Below are 17,273 nucleotides of genomic sequence, written 5' to 3'. Positions count from 1 at the left end.
CCAGCCAAGACGAAGAGGAAGAGGCTCAAGAGGAAGAGGCTCAAGAGGAAGAGGCTCAAGAGGAAGAGGCTCAAGAGGAAGAGGCTACAGCGCGCCCGCCCGTGTCCGTCTTTTATAGTGCGGGGCTCCGCCCTTCACCCCGCCCCGTTCTCGGCTCCACCTTCCTTCGAGAGGGTTCCCGAAAAGGGCGTTCCCTCATGCTTTCCCTCCACCCCGCCCCGTTCCGGGGCCGGGGGAGTCAGTTTTTGGCTCTGGGCCAGAGAATTATTCCCCCAAAATAAGACCCCTCCTTCACATGACCTCTGACCTTTGACCTGCATCGCCCCTCCTCCACTCCAAAGCGCGGGAAGTCAAACGGGAGAAACAGGCAGGGAAACCTGCGCATCCTCGCAGTTCCCTCCTTGGCGCCTTTGTTTGCCGTTCGGAAGCGGACGTAGTGGCGAAGATGTAGTAGCGTAGATGGTGGAGGTGGCGTGTTTGCAGTGTGGTTGGTGCTGTGATGGGGATCGCGTGGTTGTTGAGATGCTGTTTGTTTGAAATAAAAGATAGAACAGAAAAATGGCTAACTGGAGGATCGCAGCCCGGATAGATCACATAAATTCCCTCTATACAACGGGTTTGGGCTAACTACACATGTACCTATGAAGATGTCTCACCTGAGGGCCCTTTATGGTGTAATGCGAATTTCCGCAGCCGTAACAATATATATATATATATATATATATATATATATATATATATATATATATATATATATATATATATATCTTAGGTTTGACACGTTATAAAATGTACTTTAGCATCTGAACTATCAAAAAACACTTTTCACGAGTAAGGTTTTTTTTTAATCCTGTTTTTCTTCAACCCTGACAAATTTTCGGGAAAGGGTCCACGGTTCATATAGCCTTCAGGAATGATCCCGAGTTTTTAATGTCCCTGCTGGCCCAGCCTGATATTCAACTGGAGCTGTACGCAAATTGGCAACTTTAAAGGATGAAAGTAGCAACACTCGAAAGGAGCTCGATGTAATGCTGTGATGTTGTGAAATGTGACAACAAATTTGATTTTAAAATGATGATCATCGTGTCAATGTGACAACTGCGCGGAACTTGTAAAAGATCGCTCATTACATTCCTGGATGATTAACATTTTAACTCGACGACCACAAAATGGCAGAATTTTTGACCCCCTCCTTCCCTTCGCATACACATCATGTACACACTAGTGTGAACCCACCCCCACCAATATCAATTTGAAGTGCACAGAGAAACTTGGTCTCTCTGGTTTAACACCACACTGCATGCCAAGGCAACTTCTGACGTTATGAAAGCTAAAAATGGTCCTAAACCCAATTAAATGACTCATCTAAATAGTCAACAGCCCAAACCGATACCAAAGTACATTGGACTTTGGTTTATCACAAAACTATATAATGCATCTCAGCAGTGGAGATTTTAATCTGGTGATGTCTAAAGAAATACACAAAGTTATTTATATGTGTGTTTTTTGCACACTTTACTCACATAGGATTGAATTGACCTTGACCTGCTCCCCCACCCTCCTCCACGGCTATCGCTGCCCCTCTCCCACCCTCCTCTACGGCTCCCGCTGCCCCTCCCCCACCCTCTTCCACGGGTCCCGCTGCCCCTCCCCCACCCTCTTCCATGGGTCCCGCTGCCCCAACCCCACCCTCCTCCACAGGTCCTGCTGCCCCTCCTCCATGAGTCCCGCTGCCCCTACCCCACCCTCATCCACGGGTCCTGCTGCCCCTCCTCCATGGGTCCCGCTGCCCCTCCACCACCCTCCTCCACGGGTCCCGCGGCCCCTCCACCACCCTCCTCCACGGGTCCCACTGCCCCTCCCCCACCCTCCACGGGTCCCGCTGCCCCTCCCCCACCCTCCTCCACGGGTCCCGCTGCCCCTCCCCCACCCTCCTCCACGCTTCCCGCTGCCCCTCCTTCACGGGTCCCGCTGCCCCTCCCCCACCCTCCTCCACAGCTCCCGCTGCCCCTCCCCCACCCTCCGCTGCTCCAGACATTCGATGTTTAACAGACACATTTCTCTCGTTGGATGTTTCCACTTCCTCTCTGTTTTCCCCTGACTATTGTGTCTTCTCCTTTGACAGGTTCACCCTTGTCCTGGAGGTGGTGTTGCTTTGTACATCAAAATCAATTGTCCGTTGTCCTCACTAGTCCCGCCAAGCACTTTAGAATACCTCTCGCTGCATATGCCTCTCTGCAACTACCGAATGTTTTTCCTGTGTGGTATACTGTCCACCAAATGATGACTTTTTATACACCGCTCTTTGCTCCAACATGGATCATCTCATTCTCACCCATCCCAACTCTGTTTCTCATCCGCAGCGATTTCATCTGTTCTCGCTCTTCCATGAGCCTCGACCATGTATAAAAAACAAAAAAATTCCCTTGTTCCTCTTCTGCCCCCATTGGCTCTTCTGATCACTTTTTTTCAAGGCCCATAACTCTCTGGCCATTGTGATGGAACAACCTCTACTCAATATATGGCTGTATGCATAGACCAACTGGCAGGGACTTCAATATGCCCTCTCAAAAAAGGATTGGACCATCATCTCCACAGCACCTGACATTGATTCAGCACGGGAACACTTTCACCAAATACTTTCTCTCATTCACCACTTTATCCCAGCCCAGCTGAGACATTCCTATCCATCCTCTCGACCCTGATGCACTGAACCCTGTGGGGGAGGTAGTTGTAGTCAAACAACTTGCTATTTTTAGCTCACCTGGAACTTAGTTCCGGGGACCTTATGGGATTGTGCATCGTCTGTCGTACACAAACACTTGCAACTTCTTCTCTGGAACCACAACCACGATTTCGATGAAACTTGACCACAACCTTCGTCACCCATGATGTTCCAAAGTTTGTTCACAGCATTAAAAAAAATATCGGGGTCTGGGGGTCTACGGAGGGAGTTTACGGGGGGGGGCTAGTTGAAACCCCCCAAAAGAGGTATTTGCCACAACCTTCATCACCCAGTATGTGTACCCCTTAGGGCCTGATTAATTTTATTTATTTATTTGTTTTTTCCAATGGTGTGAACAAACTTTGATACATCACGGGTGATAAAGGTTATGGTGAAGTTTCATCGAAATTGTGTGTGTAGTTTCTGAGAAGAAAGCAAATACATATTTGGGGGGGGGGGAACCCCCCCCTATACAACCCCTTAGACCCCGATTTTTAGCTCACCTAGAACGTAGTTACGGGGAGCTTATGGGATGGCACGTCGTCCATCCGTCCTTCCACAAACACTTGCAACTTCTTCTGATAACCTCCGACCAGCTTAACTTCTGTCTGTCTGTCTGTGAACAGGATATGTCCAAAAGTTGTGGACAGATTCAGACGACATTGGGTGGACAGGTTTGGTGTGTGATGAGGAAGAATTGATTAACTTTTGGTGAAGATCCGGATCCGGATCTGGCTACTCGAATTTTTAAACTGATTCTTCACCATTGAGAGATACGGCCAAACACGATATCTAGCATGATATCTCAAAAAGTTGGGGACGGATTCGGACGAAACTTGGTGTACAGGTCGGGTGTGTGACCACGACAAATTGGTTCACACTTGAGGTTTGTTTGTTTTTTTCCCCTGTAATTCCTAAGCTTTCGAGCCTCATGCCTTCGTCTCCACGTGTCGCTACGTTGCAGTGATAGTAGTGTGCATGTTGTACCCGTACGTAATCTCATACACCGATTTCTTTGGATTGCTAGCCACACTGTGCGATCCTGGTTTATAGCACCAAAAGTGGCCATTGCGCTGCCGTCGAATTATCAGAAAACTTGAGAACTTGAGTTCTTTGTCTTGGCAGAGAGGCAAGTCCAGCATCAATCCTGACATCCAATACGCCTGGAACTGACGACGCAAGGAACGAGATCGATTCCAACGAGGCACCGCCGCAGCCGAAGGAGTGCGTCGTGTGCAATGAAATGACGTCGCTCATCTTATTTCTGCCCTGCAATCACCGCATCGGCTGTGAAGGTTCGTCATGCATTGCTACCGGCGGGGTCTGTGTTGTCATCTGGAAACCTCAGTCTTGGGGATCTGCCTAAGCGACGCGATCTTCCGTTAGCTTTGTGCACCTCTTTTGGAACTCCATGATCACACGGGCACAAGTTTTATTTAATTTGTTGAGGAACACGAGTCAAATTTCAAAAGGTGACAATTACTCGGTTTCATTAATTTGTCACCAAATTGTGATTTTTCCATCCTTGTTTGGACTGGCAGGAAGGCTGCACAATCTCCTCAAAGCTGTGTAGCCTGGATTTGAATGCCATCCCAGCTATAAACTGTCATCCTGGTGTTTCACAGGCAGGATGATTCATCAAAGTGTGTTCCGTCCTTTGAATGGACGTGAAACTGAGTGTCCTGTCTGCCGGCATTAGGCGGCAGACGGCAGACGTTATATCTCTTTTGGGGGTCCTTCGTGAAGAGTAGGCAAGCTATCAGCCGGCACCCTGAGCAAATTGCAAATCCTTGCCCTGACTTCCTGTGTCGGAATGGCAACTCATCCGGGATTGTAAACCTAGCCATAGAAACTGCCTCGGCAGCACCGACGATCACTGCCGTTGCATTCCGAGCCACCCGATGCTTGTGGTTCTGGCTCGTGGATCAACACCGAGGCTTAAAGTTTGGATGAGGAGCGTTGTAATTGTTCAGGAGTGGGAGGGTGGGTGTGTGCAATGCAGTGACCGAATTAGAGTGCGACTTCCATTCCCCGATGCGCCACATTTGAGTAGCACCGGTTCTTTTTGATCATGGTAGTCAATTACCCCGTGGCACACTTCAGCAAATGGGATCTGAGGTCGTCTGACAGGGTGAAATTGTGCCAACGATGATTGGAAACTTTTGCCACTTTTGTGACCTCGCTAATGAATTCACTCCGTGAACTTTATCAAGGTCTTCGGGGTCGGCTGTTGTTTTGCCTTTTCCACAAGACTTCCTTTCTGTGAGCAGCACCTTTGTGCCCACCTTCCGTATTCTTGCAGATTGCACCAAGAGGATGCGAAAATGTATTACATGCCAACTTCCGATTGAGAAGAAGATAAGATTTGGTAAGTGTGTGTGTGTGTGTGTGTGTGTGTGTGTGTGTGTGTGTGTGTGTGTGTGTGTGTGTGTGTGTGTGTGTGTGTGTGTGTGTGTGTTTCAGTCAATGGAAGTTTGACTCATTGTAAATTACTTTGAGATAATGCTTCAATTGTAATGTGACCATTTGATTATCATAGTACGATGTTTATAGTTTATTTTTAAATATTTTTTTATTTCAGTATTTAGTCGCAGCGATGTGGGCAGCATTGCCTTTTCGTGTGTAGCATTTTGGTGTCTATCCCAGTTTTCCTCAAGAGCGTTTAAGAGCCACCTTTTAACGGTGGACCATCGTCACATGTCGACCAGACCAGATGAAGCGGGCAGAAATGCGGATCGGTCTTTCCCTGATGGTCAGTCGTAAGCCAGCTGGGTTTTGTCAGCAAATCGGATTTCCACATCGTCAATCCGCTGAGATCCGCTCCAGCCTTCCAGAAGCTCAAAATCCAAATTCTTCATCTTGATGCTTTCAACCAGATCTGAACCCATGACCGCTGGGATGCCAGTCACTCGGAGGTCTCAACCTTATCTTGCTCGGTAAATGATTAATTAGGCTTTTTGGTTAATTTCTTTAATTCCGAGAGGATGAAACAAAATGATTGCCATAAATATGCCATTACAGGAGCACCTCTCCGATGAATACGTCAGTCATCCCTCGTTCGACTTTGCAAATAACATGTCGTGTGAACTCTTTGTCAGAATAACCACCTACGCCGCGTAAATCATTGCGTGTATAAACCATCATCGAACCTGAAAACCCCATGAGTCATTTCGGAGGAATATTCATTCATAGTGCATTGAAAAATATGAATGTGACAAACCGGCTGGATCATCATCCGAGGCATTGAATTCATTTCGCTGATTAATCCAATTTGATGGAATGGCTTTGACTCTCTGTCCCGTGAAAGCGAAGCGAAAAGCAGGATTAAGCAGTTTGTTCACTTCGTCTGTCACTCCCTGTCTCTCTCTCTGTCCACAGACATCAGTTTATGATTGAGGAACAATTTAATTTTGATTGAGTGTTTTACTCCGAACATGAATCGGGATAGAATCGGAACGCGAACCTACAGTTTAGCGGTACTTTGGCTCTGAATTTGTCCTGGTCGCGCATGCCTTAGAGAAGAATGAGATCATTCTGTCTGTCTGGCAGTCAAACAAAACGGAAAATCATTCCAAACAGGAAACTTACTGTTTTGAAGGATGTTATAAAGGCAGAGGTGTCAACAAGTCACGTGAGCAAAGTCTCAAGTCAAGTGTCCCGTCATAATGTCGTTATCCTTAGACCTTGGTTACGTGTAAGCCTTTGATACTCAAAAGGGTGACACGAGGCATGAGCTGGTCGTCTACACGAGTCCTATGCTTTAATTCAAACTCGTTGAGCAGACTCAGTGTAATGGATACATTTGGTGACCAAAATGGTGACTATCAGTCACGAAACTCGGTGACCATACTCGGTCTTTTGCGTCTCATCAATCTTGATGATTCCTCTCCAAATATGGAAGGTTGGTGATTCAATCTCTGGCAAAGTCATACCAAAGTCTTTAGAAATTGTACTTTGTTTCTGCATTGCTTGACATTCAGCATTTCAAAGGACAGAGCACAGCAGACAATCCCCATATGATAGCAACTCTGGGGAGAAGGGGAAGTCCTGCTGTCATGTGATGAAAGAGGCGACACCATTGTTGTGAAGTCGCTGGCACGCAAGTGTTGGCGCCTCCCCCAATCTCAGTTGTGTGTGTGTGTGTGTGTGTGTGTGTGTGTGTGTGTGTGTGTGTGTGTGTGTGTGTGTGTGTGTGTGTGTGTGTGTTTTAGTTCCATTATGAGCCATAAAACATGGAGACTCATAACAAACAAAAACAAAAACATGAAAGAAGCAAAATAGGTGTGAACTGAGCAGCAGCAATAACAACTCCACACGTACACCGTACGGCATACGTACCTCCTGAATTCAACGGTGTCGAATCCATGTAATGAAAGGTACTACAGCTCGACTTGCTTTTCCCTGTAATTTACCTCCTTTACTGCATTAGACACATGTATGTGCGATCAGAGGCTCGGAGCTCAGCGGCACTTTGGGCGGTTGGTAACTGATACCTTTTCGCATCTCTTTACCAAGTTCATGCTCCCTTTGGCGCACGATTCCAGCGGTCGTTGTTTATAAATATAATCACATCCTGCCCAGACATCGAATGCAAATTAGTCACAAACATTTATTTTGATACCGTGTTCATTCGTTCATCATAAGGCCAAGTCGCAAGTCGCAATCGGATTCCCAATTTGCGACTCTTGCGACGATTAATCCTAATTTGCGACTCGAGCCTGAGTTGCCGACTCGAGTCGCCATCTCTTCATAAAGGACACAAACAACAGGCATGAAGAACGAATGTAACGTGTTAAATAAGGTCGTGTGAAAGATGCTGCGCCAACGTTGGTAAACTTCCAGAATTTATTTTCCTACAACTCTTAAAATCCTAATTTTTATTTAAATTGAATTGTATACTTTAACACTGCAGAACACAAATCACTTTTTTGGCACTTTCACAAACCTTCCGTTCAGCACTACCTGGCCAAAATATTACGACAGTTTACATCATCTCAACCAATCAAATTTTCAGCGTGCACACCCTGCCCATGTCCTTGTTTCTCAATATTGCACGGGATAAGGTGTTCTGTGAACTCGTGTTTATGAAAGCTTCCAGAACAAAACAGGATCTTTCGAACATCGCTGTGAGCAGTAAGAACAGAACAATCCTAGAAGATTGCAGAACGATGGAGATTTGTTGAGTGTTTCGCTTCTCCAATTCATTATTGAGAATGCACTCCTCATATTTGTTTGTAGTTTAATTGGTTTTACTTAATTATTTTTTTTTAATTCTCGTTAAAGATTCCACCGAGCTTGAGGCCAGCTTTTCACTCTCGCTTCTGTCCTCACCGTTGGCGAGCAATACGCAGACTGATCTGCAACAAGTTACGACGCAGATGCATCACGTCAGCTTGGATGACCGGTACACGTGCAGCTTGTGCATGGAGCGGCAGCTGAACACGGTGTTCATGTGCGGACACGCCACGTGCAGCGAATGTAGTAAAGACCTCAAACTGTGCCCGCTCTGCCGCAAACAAATTGAGAAAAAGATTCGAATGTACATGTGAAGTGTTTGGGATTGTGAATCTGTGACTCACAATTATACGTTGTATTATAGTTGTAAACTCTTTGTCGATGCGGCTTATTTCTATCATGGCCGTCCGGTGGATTGCTTGTAATGACCACAACTAGTTTTTCTTCAGCATTATGGAGGCAGGCACTTTGTGTCCTGAAAGATACCAAATCATTTGTTTACAAAATAAGAAGTATCTTTCTCCAAGACCAAGTTCCACCCTCCAATTTTCTTTGCAGCCTGTGGGCATATAAAGACGAATCCTGGTGCAGCCATACAGTGAGAGCAAGTGAAGTCCACATTATTGCCGCATAGCAAACCTGGGGTGTGTTCCATCATCAATCGGCTTGCTTCACTTACCAAGCAAGCCGTTCCTTATCAACCATCTCATTTGAGTGCTTAAGCCACTTGGTGAGCACTCTATAAGCTGATAGTGAAACGAACACACCCTTGGGCTGTTTAATGTGACACTGCCGATGGAGGTGTGTGTGTGCGCGCGTGTTAGCTCAAAACCAGTGAAGTCGTATTCTGGTCAAGATTTGCACTTAGCGGTGAGTGTATTTTTGGTGTATTTTGCTGTAATGATCCGAATTTTTCCTGCAAGTTTTGTCGTGACGAGGTGCTTACCATGATATAAACTCGCAGAGCAGTAACTCTGCCTCGTCATATCATGAGAATAGTCCTGGACTCTTCAAACCAAATCCATTGCTTAATCCTAAGTATGATGTTCTGCGTAAGCTGAAGCAATAAGTGCAACGACATTTACGATAGGGAGACATCACTTGAAATGAGGCTCAAGGTGCAATGCAGTACGAGAGACCCCTGAGGACCTTGAGGTCACACTTTCGCTCTTGGAAAGCGGCACTGCTGGCACGGCGCACAAGCAGAGCCACCTTAAGGTACTCTCGGCACAACTCACACATGCGAATGTAGCTCGACATCGTTCTCTCACGAGGAAATGAGTCTGTGGAAACCCAATGATCCTGGTGACCAGGGAACTGAGGGACAGATATGCAGTATTCAGTGATCGTCAGTTGATCTGAATCTGGTACGTGCCTTGCGGTTTGCAAGAGAAATTTTTCGATCCAAGAACGTGTATTCGCCTGGAATCGCCCTGGCACTTTGGTTGTTGGAGATGAAGTCATAGGTAATGGAATTCGCTACCTTGCCTTTTTGAGGATCATTTTTGTTGTACTGAAATCGATGTAATAAAACAAAACGATCTTACTCCTTGCTAGTGGTAAGCATTATATTTAGGCTCATTTGGCATGCAGAATCTCGTGGACACGACGACTGCGGAAGATAAAAAAGTAGATTGCACAGAGTTGTGAAGTTGCCGTCTTTCCAGCAGCTCACTAGATTCTTCAATTCCCAGTGGTCGGCAGGTAAGATGGTCAAATTACGTCGACCGTCTCCATTAGCGTGACTCGTTAGATAAATAAATAAAACCCAATCTGATGTATACCCTCTTTTGCACTGGAAAATATTAAGCCAGGCATCCTGTTTTCTGTGGCATCCATTTGAGGCCGTACAGCAGTGGTTCCATCATGGGCCACACTTGCAGCTCCAGGTGTGTTACGGCACCCACACCACTTACTTCCTGTGTACTAACCTCTAACCCTGTAAATAACCAAATTCAAGACTCAGAAGTTTTGATTTGTGAGGCAATTGTACCCAAGACTTTGAGAGCACGCTCATTGGCTACTACACAATTTTTGGTTCAGGAAAAAAAAAAAACCACTTGCGATATCATGGTTTTTTTATAATGGCATATTATTCGGGCTGCATGCAGGCCACCAGTTGAGAACTGCTGCTGTGCAGGGTAATGCCTTTGAGACTACCTCGGTCAAATTTCTGTCTCCAACTTCTCTGCCCAGTATGGTGCGCAGTATGATTCACGTTTTTATTGTAATACGACCCCGGCATTCTTCAACTTGGGTAGTTACCTCCGCTGCCAAAGGTAGACACACGGAAGTAGACACATTTTGATCTTAAAAAAAAAACCCCAATCTGCTTCCAGCTTTTGATTGGTGAACCATTTCAGTCATCTGAAATGCAAATTCTTTAAATTTCAGGTCGATTGCATTAAAAATTGATGATTTTGTGTGATGTTGACCTTTGACCTTTTGACTAAATTATTCATTTGTCTTTTCCGTGTTCTCGAAATAAAGCTTTGTTGAGAATTTGATAAAAGGTCAAACGGTAAAAAGGTTACTGCCCGGACACACGCACATGCACACGCACACACCATTCTTCATGAAATGGAAGGCCAAATCCTGCATTGGAGTCATCAGAAGGAAGCAGAATAAGTAAAGGGCAAAGATGGAGTCATTCGGAGGAATCTGGATAGGATTCGGGTTTTAGACTCCGCTACTCCGAAACTCCGCTACCCTCTATTTTTCCTCCAGAAAAGTTTCTGCAAGAATTCACCTCTCCGAGACAAATAGAAAGACAAAGTGTAAAAGAGATAAAAGAAAAGGCAAGAATTAGAATGAATAAATGTTTCAAACGTCCCATTGGACTTGTCAGGTTTACAAACAACTCGAGCTTTGCGAATTGAGAATGTGCGGAATAATTATGTACCAGTAATGCATACTAAGACTACTTTGGGACAACAAAAATATTTATTTCAGTCCTTTTGTGCATCATACCATTACCATAATATCATCTTGGTGTTTTTTTTATTTGCCACTACATTCATTAACTTGAGTGCCTTCAAGTACAATGGAGGTGACTTGTATTTCAGCCAGTCACCCATGTCGAAGCTAATTCATGTGGCAGGCAAAGGGGGTTGCCGGGTTTGACTTTACAAATTAAATGTTTCATCAAATGCTCTTGATTCTGATAGAATGTTAATGTAGTCCCTTCAGTGTCATGATGGAGGTCAAATGTAGTTGGGTTCTTTTGACAAGTTGGAGCCACAATTGCGTGAGTAGTTCTCAAAGGTCTGCCTCTGCATTAGGTCTCCTGAAAACGTTGCATCAACTGTTGTGCTGTGGAGCCATCCTTGAGTTTACACTGGGAATACACTGGCTCGTTTGCCATTGCTTTCCTCGTGCTAGTAGTAAGTAGTGGAGCCCGGCTCTTGCTCGAGCATCGGGGTTGTGATCGTTTCTGTGGCACGGATTCAATCTGGACGGGTTGCTACTCCATCGCATGGTGATGAAATTTCCAACGAGCGTCTGCGGCCATGGAACCCACAGCAGGTAGGACAAGGCGTTACCCATTAAACCACCCAGCCCTCTAGTGGTAGTGGTTAAAACAAAAATTGTAATGTAACCATCTCAGCACACAAGGGTCTACCTTTTTTCTTTCTTTTCAAGACAAACAAACCATAACATCTGTAACTTCCATTAACTAATGGCTAGAAAACAGGACACTTAGATTAATGTCCATCCAAAGGACGGCGTGCTTTGTGATGCAATTCCTGGCTGTGAAACACCAATTTGACAGTTTAAGAGTCGTGTCTGGAATCGAACTCGGGCTTGACAGATCGACACCGAGAATGCACCCTTTCAGTTATCCTGCCAGCTCACAATCATGTTGATGTGCAGTATAATATTGTTACGAATGTGGGGTCTAAGGGCTATCATGAGAGGGCTCCTCGGACCCACTAACGGACCTTCAAATCTGAAGCCGATGGGTCATGGATAACTCTATGGCCCGACGGGTTGCTCGGCATCCATGGACGGTTGAGCAATTAGGTCCAACAGGGTCCCCATGCACAATGTCGCATTACCTATTGGTGACCTAACGACCTCAATTAGGGAACCGTGCTCAACGTTCCACCCTTATTTATTTATGAGGTACGGCAGAGCGAAACCGTGGATGGAGGCGTTGGGTATCTCGCGTGGCGAATCAGTGGGGAAGAATGTCCCAGCTATGGATTGCATACACACTCTGCTGAACCAATGAAAGAAAGACACAATCGAGCAGTTTTGAAAACAACAAATTGTGCATTAACATGCAAGCAATAATGTACAAAAGCAATGGTCACAAGCATGTATTGGCAAAGCAATTGTTCTCAAGCATGTACATACATACACAAGAAAGGCTTACCCATAATCACAAAGATCCCTTTATTGAACCGGCATTAACACTGAATAAGACAGAGGCACCTCATACATTCCAGGGAAATTAGATTAGAGCAGTGGTAGAGGGAGAGAGAAGTCCGTTATAGGGCCAACTCTGGCCTCACCCGTATGTGAACCGGACTGCTCACGTGCAACCGAACAGGGTGTATGTTGCGGTGAGTGGCTTGGAGCTCCTCAGCGTTCCACTTGGAGTGCTTGTTTGGTGCCTCTCTGGCACTCCTCAGCGTTCTGCTGGGAGCACTTGCTTGGTGCCCTCTTGCATCGCCCCGCTCTTTTTGCCTTGATGTTTATTTGGCGGCCTCTCACGCTGCTCGGTACCTGCCAACGCTCACTTGGCACCGCTCGGTTTGCTTGCTTGGCGCACCCTCTTGTTGCCCGGAGCTCGCCAATGCTTGCCTGGTGCCTCTTGGTTTGCTTGGTGCCCTCTCGTGCCGTTTGGCTTTCCGCAATGCTCGGTTAGTCTGACCAGGCTCAGCGTTTGCCTGATGAATGGCCCCACGACACAGACTGCACAGCTGCTGCCAAGGCCAAACCTATTCTCTGAGGCACCTCGCTCCGATCTAGCCGCATAGATTTGTCGCTGAGTCTGCGGCAAGGCCTATTTGCCTCATCAATAACGCACCGACTGAGGCTGCTGGAATGGTGGTTATTGCAGCCTGGTATGGCGGCTGTCTGGCCGAAACACCGGTGATGTGCCATGGTCCGAGAATGTGCATTTCAAAGGGATCTGGGTACAGAGATGTGGCTGTGAGAAAGGGAAAGATTGAGGGTGGGTTTCAGAGGAGAACAATGGGGAAGGTTCTACCTATAATCACTGCATTTCCCTGCCCACTGAGATGAGGGGGGGGGGGGTGTTCTAAACTAAACATGAAGGAAATATCTATACTCCAAGGTTCTTTTATGTGTTGGATTGTCTCCTCAGGGTCTTTACAAACCTGCAATAATATAAACATACCAACTAATGTTTGTATTAAAATGCTCAATGAAGTATGCAAAATTATGTTTCACAAAAGCACTGCCAGGGGTTTTGCAAACGAGTGGAGATGGTTTTTCACATTGTCCACATTTTGGTACAGACAAGTGGCGCTTCTTCCATTTGGTCTGACAGCACACTTTTCAATTGCATTCCCAACCTGTGCAGAGAGTGTTCCATGGTGTGCAGGTGGTGCACCATGGTGTGTAGGGGACGCTCCATGGTGTGCAGGGGATGCTCCGTTGCCTGTAGGGGGTGCTCCGTGCCATGCAGGGAGTGCTCCGTGCCATGCAGGGGGTGCTCCGTGGCCTGCAGGGGGTGCTCCGCGGCCTGCAGGGGGCGCTCCGCGGCCTGCAGGGGGTGCTCCGCGGCCTGCAGGGGGTGCTCCGTGGCCTGCAGTGGGTGCTCCGCGGCCTGCAGGGCATGCTCCGTAGCCTGCATGGGGTGCTCCGTGGCCTGCAGGGCGTGCTCCGTGGCCTGCAGGGCGTGCTCCGTGGCATGCAGGGGGTGCTCCGTGGCCTGCAGGGGGTGCTCCGTGGCCTGCAGGGGGTGCTCCGTGCCATGCAGGGGGTGCTCCGTGCCATGCAGGGGGTGCTCCGTGGCATGCAGGGGGTGCTCCGTGGCCTGCAGGGGGTGCTCCGTGGCCTGCAGGGGGTGCTCCGCGGCCTGCAGGGGGTGCTCCGTGGCCTGCAGGGGGTGCTCCGCGGCCTGCAGGGCATGCTCCGTGGCCTGCAGGGCGTGCTCCGTGGCCTGCAGGGGGTGCTCCGTGGCCTGCATGGGGTGCTCCGTGGCCTGCAGGGGGTGCTCCGTGGCCTGCAGGGGGTGCTCCGTGGCCTGCAGGGGGTGCTCCGTGGCCTGCAGGGGGTGCTCCGTGGCCTGCAGGGGGTGCTCCGTGGCCTGCAGGGTGTGCTCCGTGGCCTGCAGGGTGTGCTCCGTGGCCTGCAGGGGGTGCTCCGTGGCCTGCAGGGGGTGCTCCGTGGCCTGCAGGCTGTGCTCCGTGGCCTGCAGGGGATGCTCCGTGGCCTGCATGGGGTGCTCCGAGGCCTGCATGGGGTGCTCCGTGGCCTGCAGGGCGTGCTCCGTGGCCTGCATGGGGTGCTCCGTGGCCTGCATGGGGTGCTCCGTGGCCTGCAGGGGGTGCTCCGTACCCTGCAGGGCGTGCTCCGTGGCCTGCAGGGGGTGCTCCGTGGCCTGCAGAGGGTGCTCCGTGGCCTGCAGGGGGTGATCCGTGGCCTGCAGGGTGTGCTCAATAGCCTCCAGAAGGTGCTCTGTGGAATGCAGAAAGTAGACAATAGACGATTGGATGAGAAGCTTACAGTGTGCAACCATCACAGAACTCGGACAACCAACAATATTTTACATACAGGGTGTTACAAAAAGACCTGGACTTTGGCTGTTAATATATTTATTAACACAAATAATACAATGATACCATTGGTTTTATACGATACAGAAACTCATAAAGTTTTCTTTATTTCCAAGTCTGGAAGTTTAATGTAAAAGAAAATGGTGACTCCATGTGAGAAAGTTCAGTGTGTTGTATGGTTCATCAACAGGAGATCCGACACGCAAGTTCAGCGTAATTTCCGTACAGGGTATGGAAGGAATCCGCCATCGCAGACTTGTATCAGAGAGTGGTACAAGAGGTTTAAGGAGACTGCAATTTTCCAGAAACAGAAAAGTACCGGTCGATCAAGCACAAGTGCAGCATATGTTGAACGAGTGCGTGAATCGTTTCAACAAAGTCCCAGAAAATCAATTTGACGTGCATCCAGAGAACTGGGACGATCAACCACCCCTGCACACAGGATTTCTCATTAAAGATTGAAGTTTTATGCCTATAAGGTGCAGATTCAGCAGGAACTCAAACAAAATGACGGACCCAAACACAAGGCGTTCTTCGTTCTTGGATCACAGCTGCATGCGCACTGTGTGGACACAAACATGCTGAGCCGAACGTGGCAAGAAGTCGTGTACCACCTTGAGGTCCTGCTCGCCACAAACGGAGCTCACATTGAAGTGTGTTGATGGTGTGCACAAAACATTATGAGTTTCTGTGTCATTTGTAGTTCTAAATATATTAACAACCAAAGTTGTCCGAGTCTTTTTGGAACCCCCATGTATGAAACTTATTGAAACAGCAGACAGCAAAAGAAAATCCATTGTGGGCCCAAAGCAAAAGCATATCACCATTCCTGAAAGGCTCAAACAAAAATGTGATATCTTGAAATGTACCACTCATAGCTCTGAGCATGAGCACAGGTCAAAGAGAACTTTATAGTACTTATGAATGTTGACAAATGGAAGCAGAAAACTTTGCGTTGCATCCTTCTTATAAACCATGGCCCCATCTTTCATGATTCCAATTGATTGCATGCTTTAGCAATTGTGTTACTTACAAGTTGGGTCACCTGATCAAGATCGGATGATTTAGACTTGAGTAAACCATCATGAAGATTGATCTTTAAAGCTGTAGCAAAACTTAACCTGGGAGTGCATGACGCCAATGTTGGGCAAAATGGCGTCATTTCCATGTTTGAGGTCATAAATGATTGTGTGGCCACTCGTTACACTGTGTTGTTCACAGAGACTGTGGACCCTTTGTGTATTGATTTACATTCTGCGTTCAGATTGCAAGTACGAGCACACGTTGAAAAGTAATGCCTCCGTCGTGTCTCCTGTTGCCTGAAACACAATCCCAATAGTCATGTGACTGTTTTACTATAAAGAGTGGTTTTACCCTTTTTATCCACCAATCATCATCTTTCTTTCTGGGTGCCTTTTCCACTCTTTGCCCTGGTTTTAGAAGAAGAAAAGGCGATTTCTTTTATTTCTTGGCCCATCTTCATCGAGGGAGAATGCCACCACTTGGAACAATGGAACGGATGGTGTGGACGACAGATAGATTCACGGTCTTGCAGGGAGCTCAATTGGAGTTCCCGCTGAATGGGAGTTATACCCAGCGAAGTATCACTTTTCCTGGGACGTCTTTTCCACAACCTCGTTGTGGATTCTACTTTATCATTTGAATTTTCCACCATACTTTTGCTGCCAGAAGTGTTCTTCTTTTATTCATGGACATTCCACGTCTTCCTTAAGGAATTTGTCCCTGAGGCCTCGGATTTTATTCCTTTTCTCCACTACAGGTAAAGATATTCGAATGAAACAAAGTGCAGTCCACACAGGAGTTCTTCCCGCCACTGCGTGTGAAGTTTCGTGATTCTGGCACGAGATGTCTCACTGCTATGTTAGTCCAGAGGGTAGATGACTTGCACTCAATATAGTTCCGCAGCAACTGCGGACCCTTTGTATATTCATTTCCATTCTGCATATGGAATATAAATACTTCAATGCAATTGGTTTGATTCCCGACAAAGAATTCACCTTCGAACGCGACACAGAAGGACCGAAGGGGAAGCCAAGCTCTGCCCCTCTCTCCACCATGGAACCTCGGTCAGCCAGAGCGCTGTTATAGTTTCTGTTTTAACATCAATTTGATGGAGAATTGCAAAAAAAAAATTATTGTGACGTTTACTTTCCATATCATCATCATTATATAGTTTGTACATCCATTGATATTTGCAGAGAAAATTTCATAAAGACAACTAGAACACAGATAAAAACATAAACAAATTGTTCTCAAGACCTGGGTAACATTTTGAAAGAATCCCGTTGGAATGAAACGTCTATTGTTTTATTTATTTTCTCCATTAGCCCAAATTCATCCCACTTTGTGGGACGTTTTAGGCGCAAGTCTTTCACGAACCGGTTGGGCAAGTCTGACGTTCCGCTCAAGATGATTTGCCCAGGAATTTGTAATTTGTTCAGGGTGCCGACGATAATTCACCGTGGTACCTTTAACGTACACCAACTACGGCTGCTGGCAAACGGAACCTCCGGTTCAACACATCGATGCATCGCGCCACA

General features: G+C 47.1%; 2 protein-coding genes across 10 annotated transcripts in view; one reads left to right on the top strand and one right to left on the bottom strand.

Moving 5' to 3' along the window:
- MIB2 (MIB E3 ubiquitin protein ligase 2) overlaps positions 1–9,506 on the top strand; it is a 71,665-nt gene extending 62,159 nt beyond the window's left edge. For all 3 annotated transcript variants that reach the window (XM_085876181.1, XM_085876182.1, XM_085876183.1), the window contains 3 exons: positions 3,851–4,020; positions 5,028–5,093; positions 8,009–9,506. In XM_085876181.1, coding sequence (XP_085732307.1) covers positions 3,851–4,020; positions 5,028–5,093; positions 8,009–8,274 — 502 coding nt within the window. In that variant the 3' untranslated portion in view covers positions 8,275–9,506. The remainder of the gene's footprint in view (positions 1–3,850; positions 4,021–5,027; positions 5,094–8,008) is intronic.
- Positions 9,507–10,893: 1,387 nt separating this feature from the next.
- Positions 10,894–17,273, bottom strand: part of LOC147029106 (uncharacterized) — a 77,268-nt gene continuing 70,888 nt past the window's right edge. For 4 of the 7 annotated variants that reach the window (XM_085876209.1, XM_085876210.1, XM_085876207.1 and 1 more), the window contains one exon: positions 10,894–14,614. In XM_085876209.1, coding sequence (XP_085732335.1) covers positions 13,425–14,614 — 1,190 coding nt within the window. In that variant the 3' untranslated portion in view covers positions 10,894–13,424. Of the gene's footprint in view, positions 14,615–16,730; positions 16,825–17,273 lie in introns of all 7 variants that reach the window. The other 3 variants (XM_085876208.1, XR_015056781.1, XR_015056783.1) reach the window with 3 other exon arrangements.

Source organism: Eptatretus burgeri, chromosome 4, assembly GCF_056783735.1.
Source record: "Eptatretus burgeri isolate ZD-2024b chromosome 4, Ebu_testis_v1, whole genome shotgun sequence".
Classification (NCBI taxonomy): Eukaryota; Metazoa; Chordata; class Myxini; order Myxiniformes; family Myxinidae; genus Eptatretus; species Eptatretus burgeri.
Note: the sequence above shows the minus strand (reverse complement) of the source record. Positions and strands in the feature narration are given on the sequence as shown.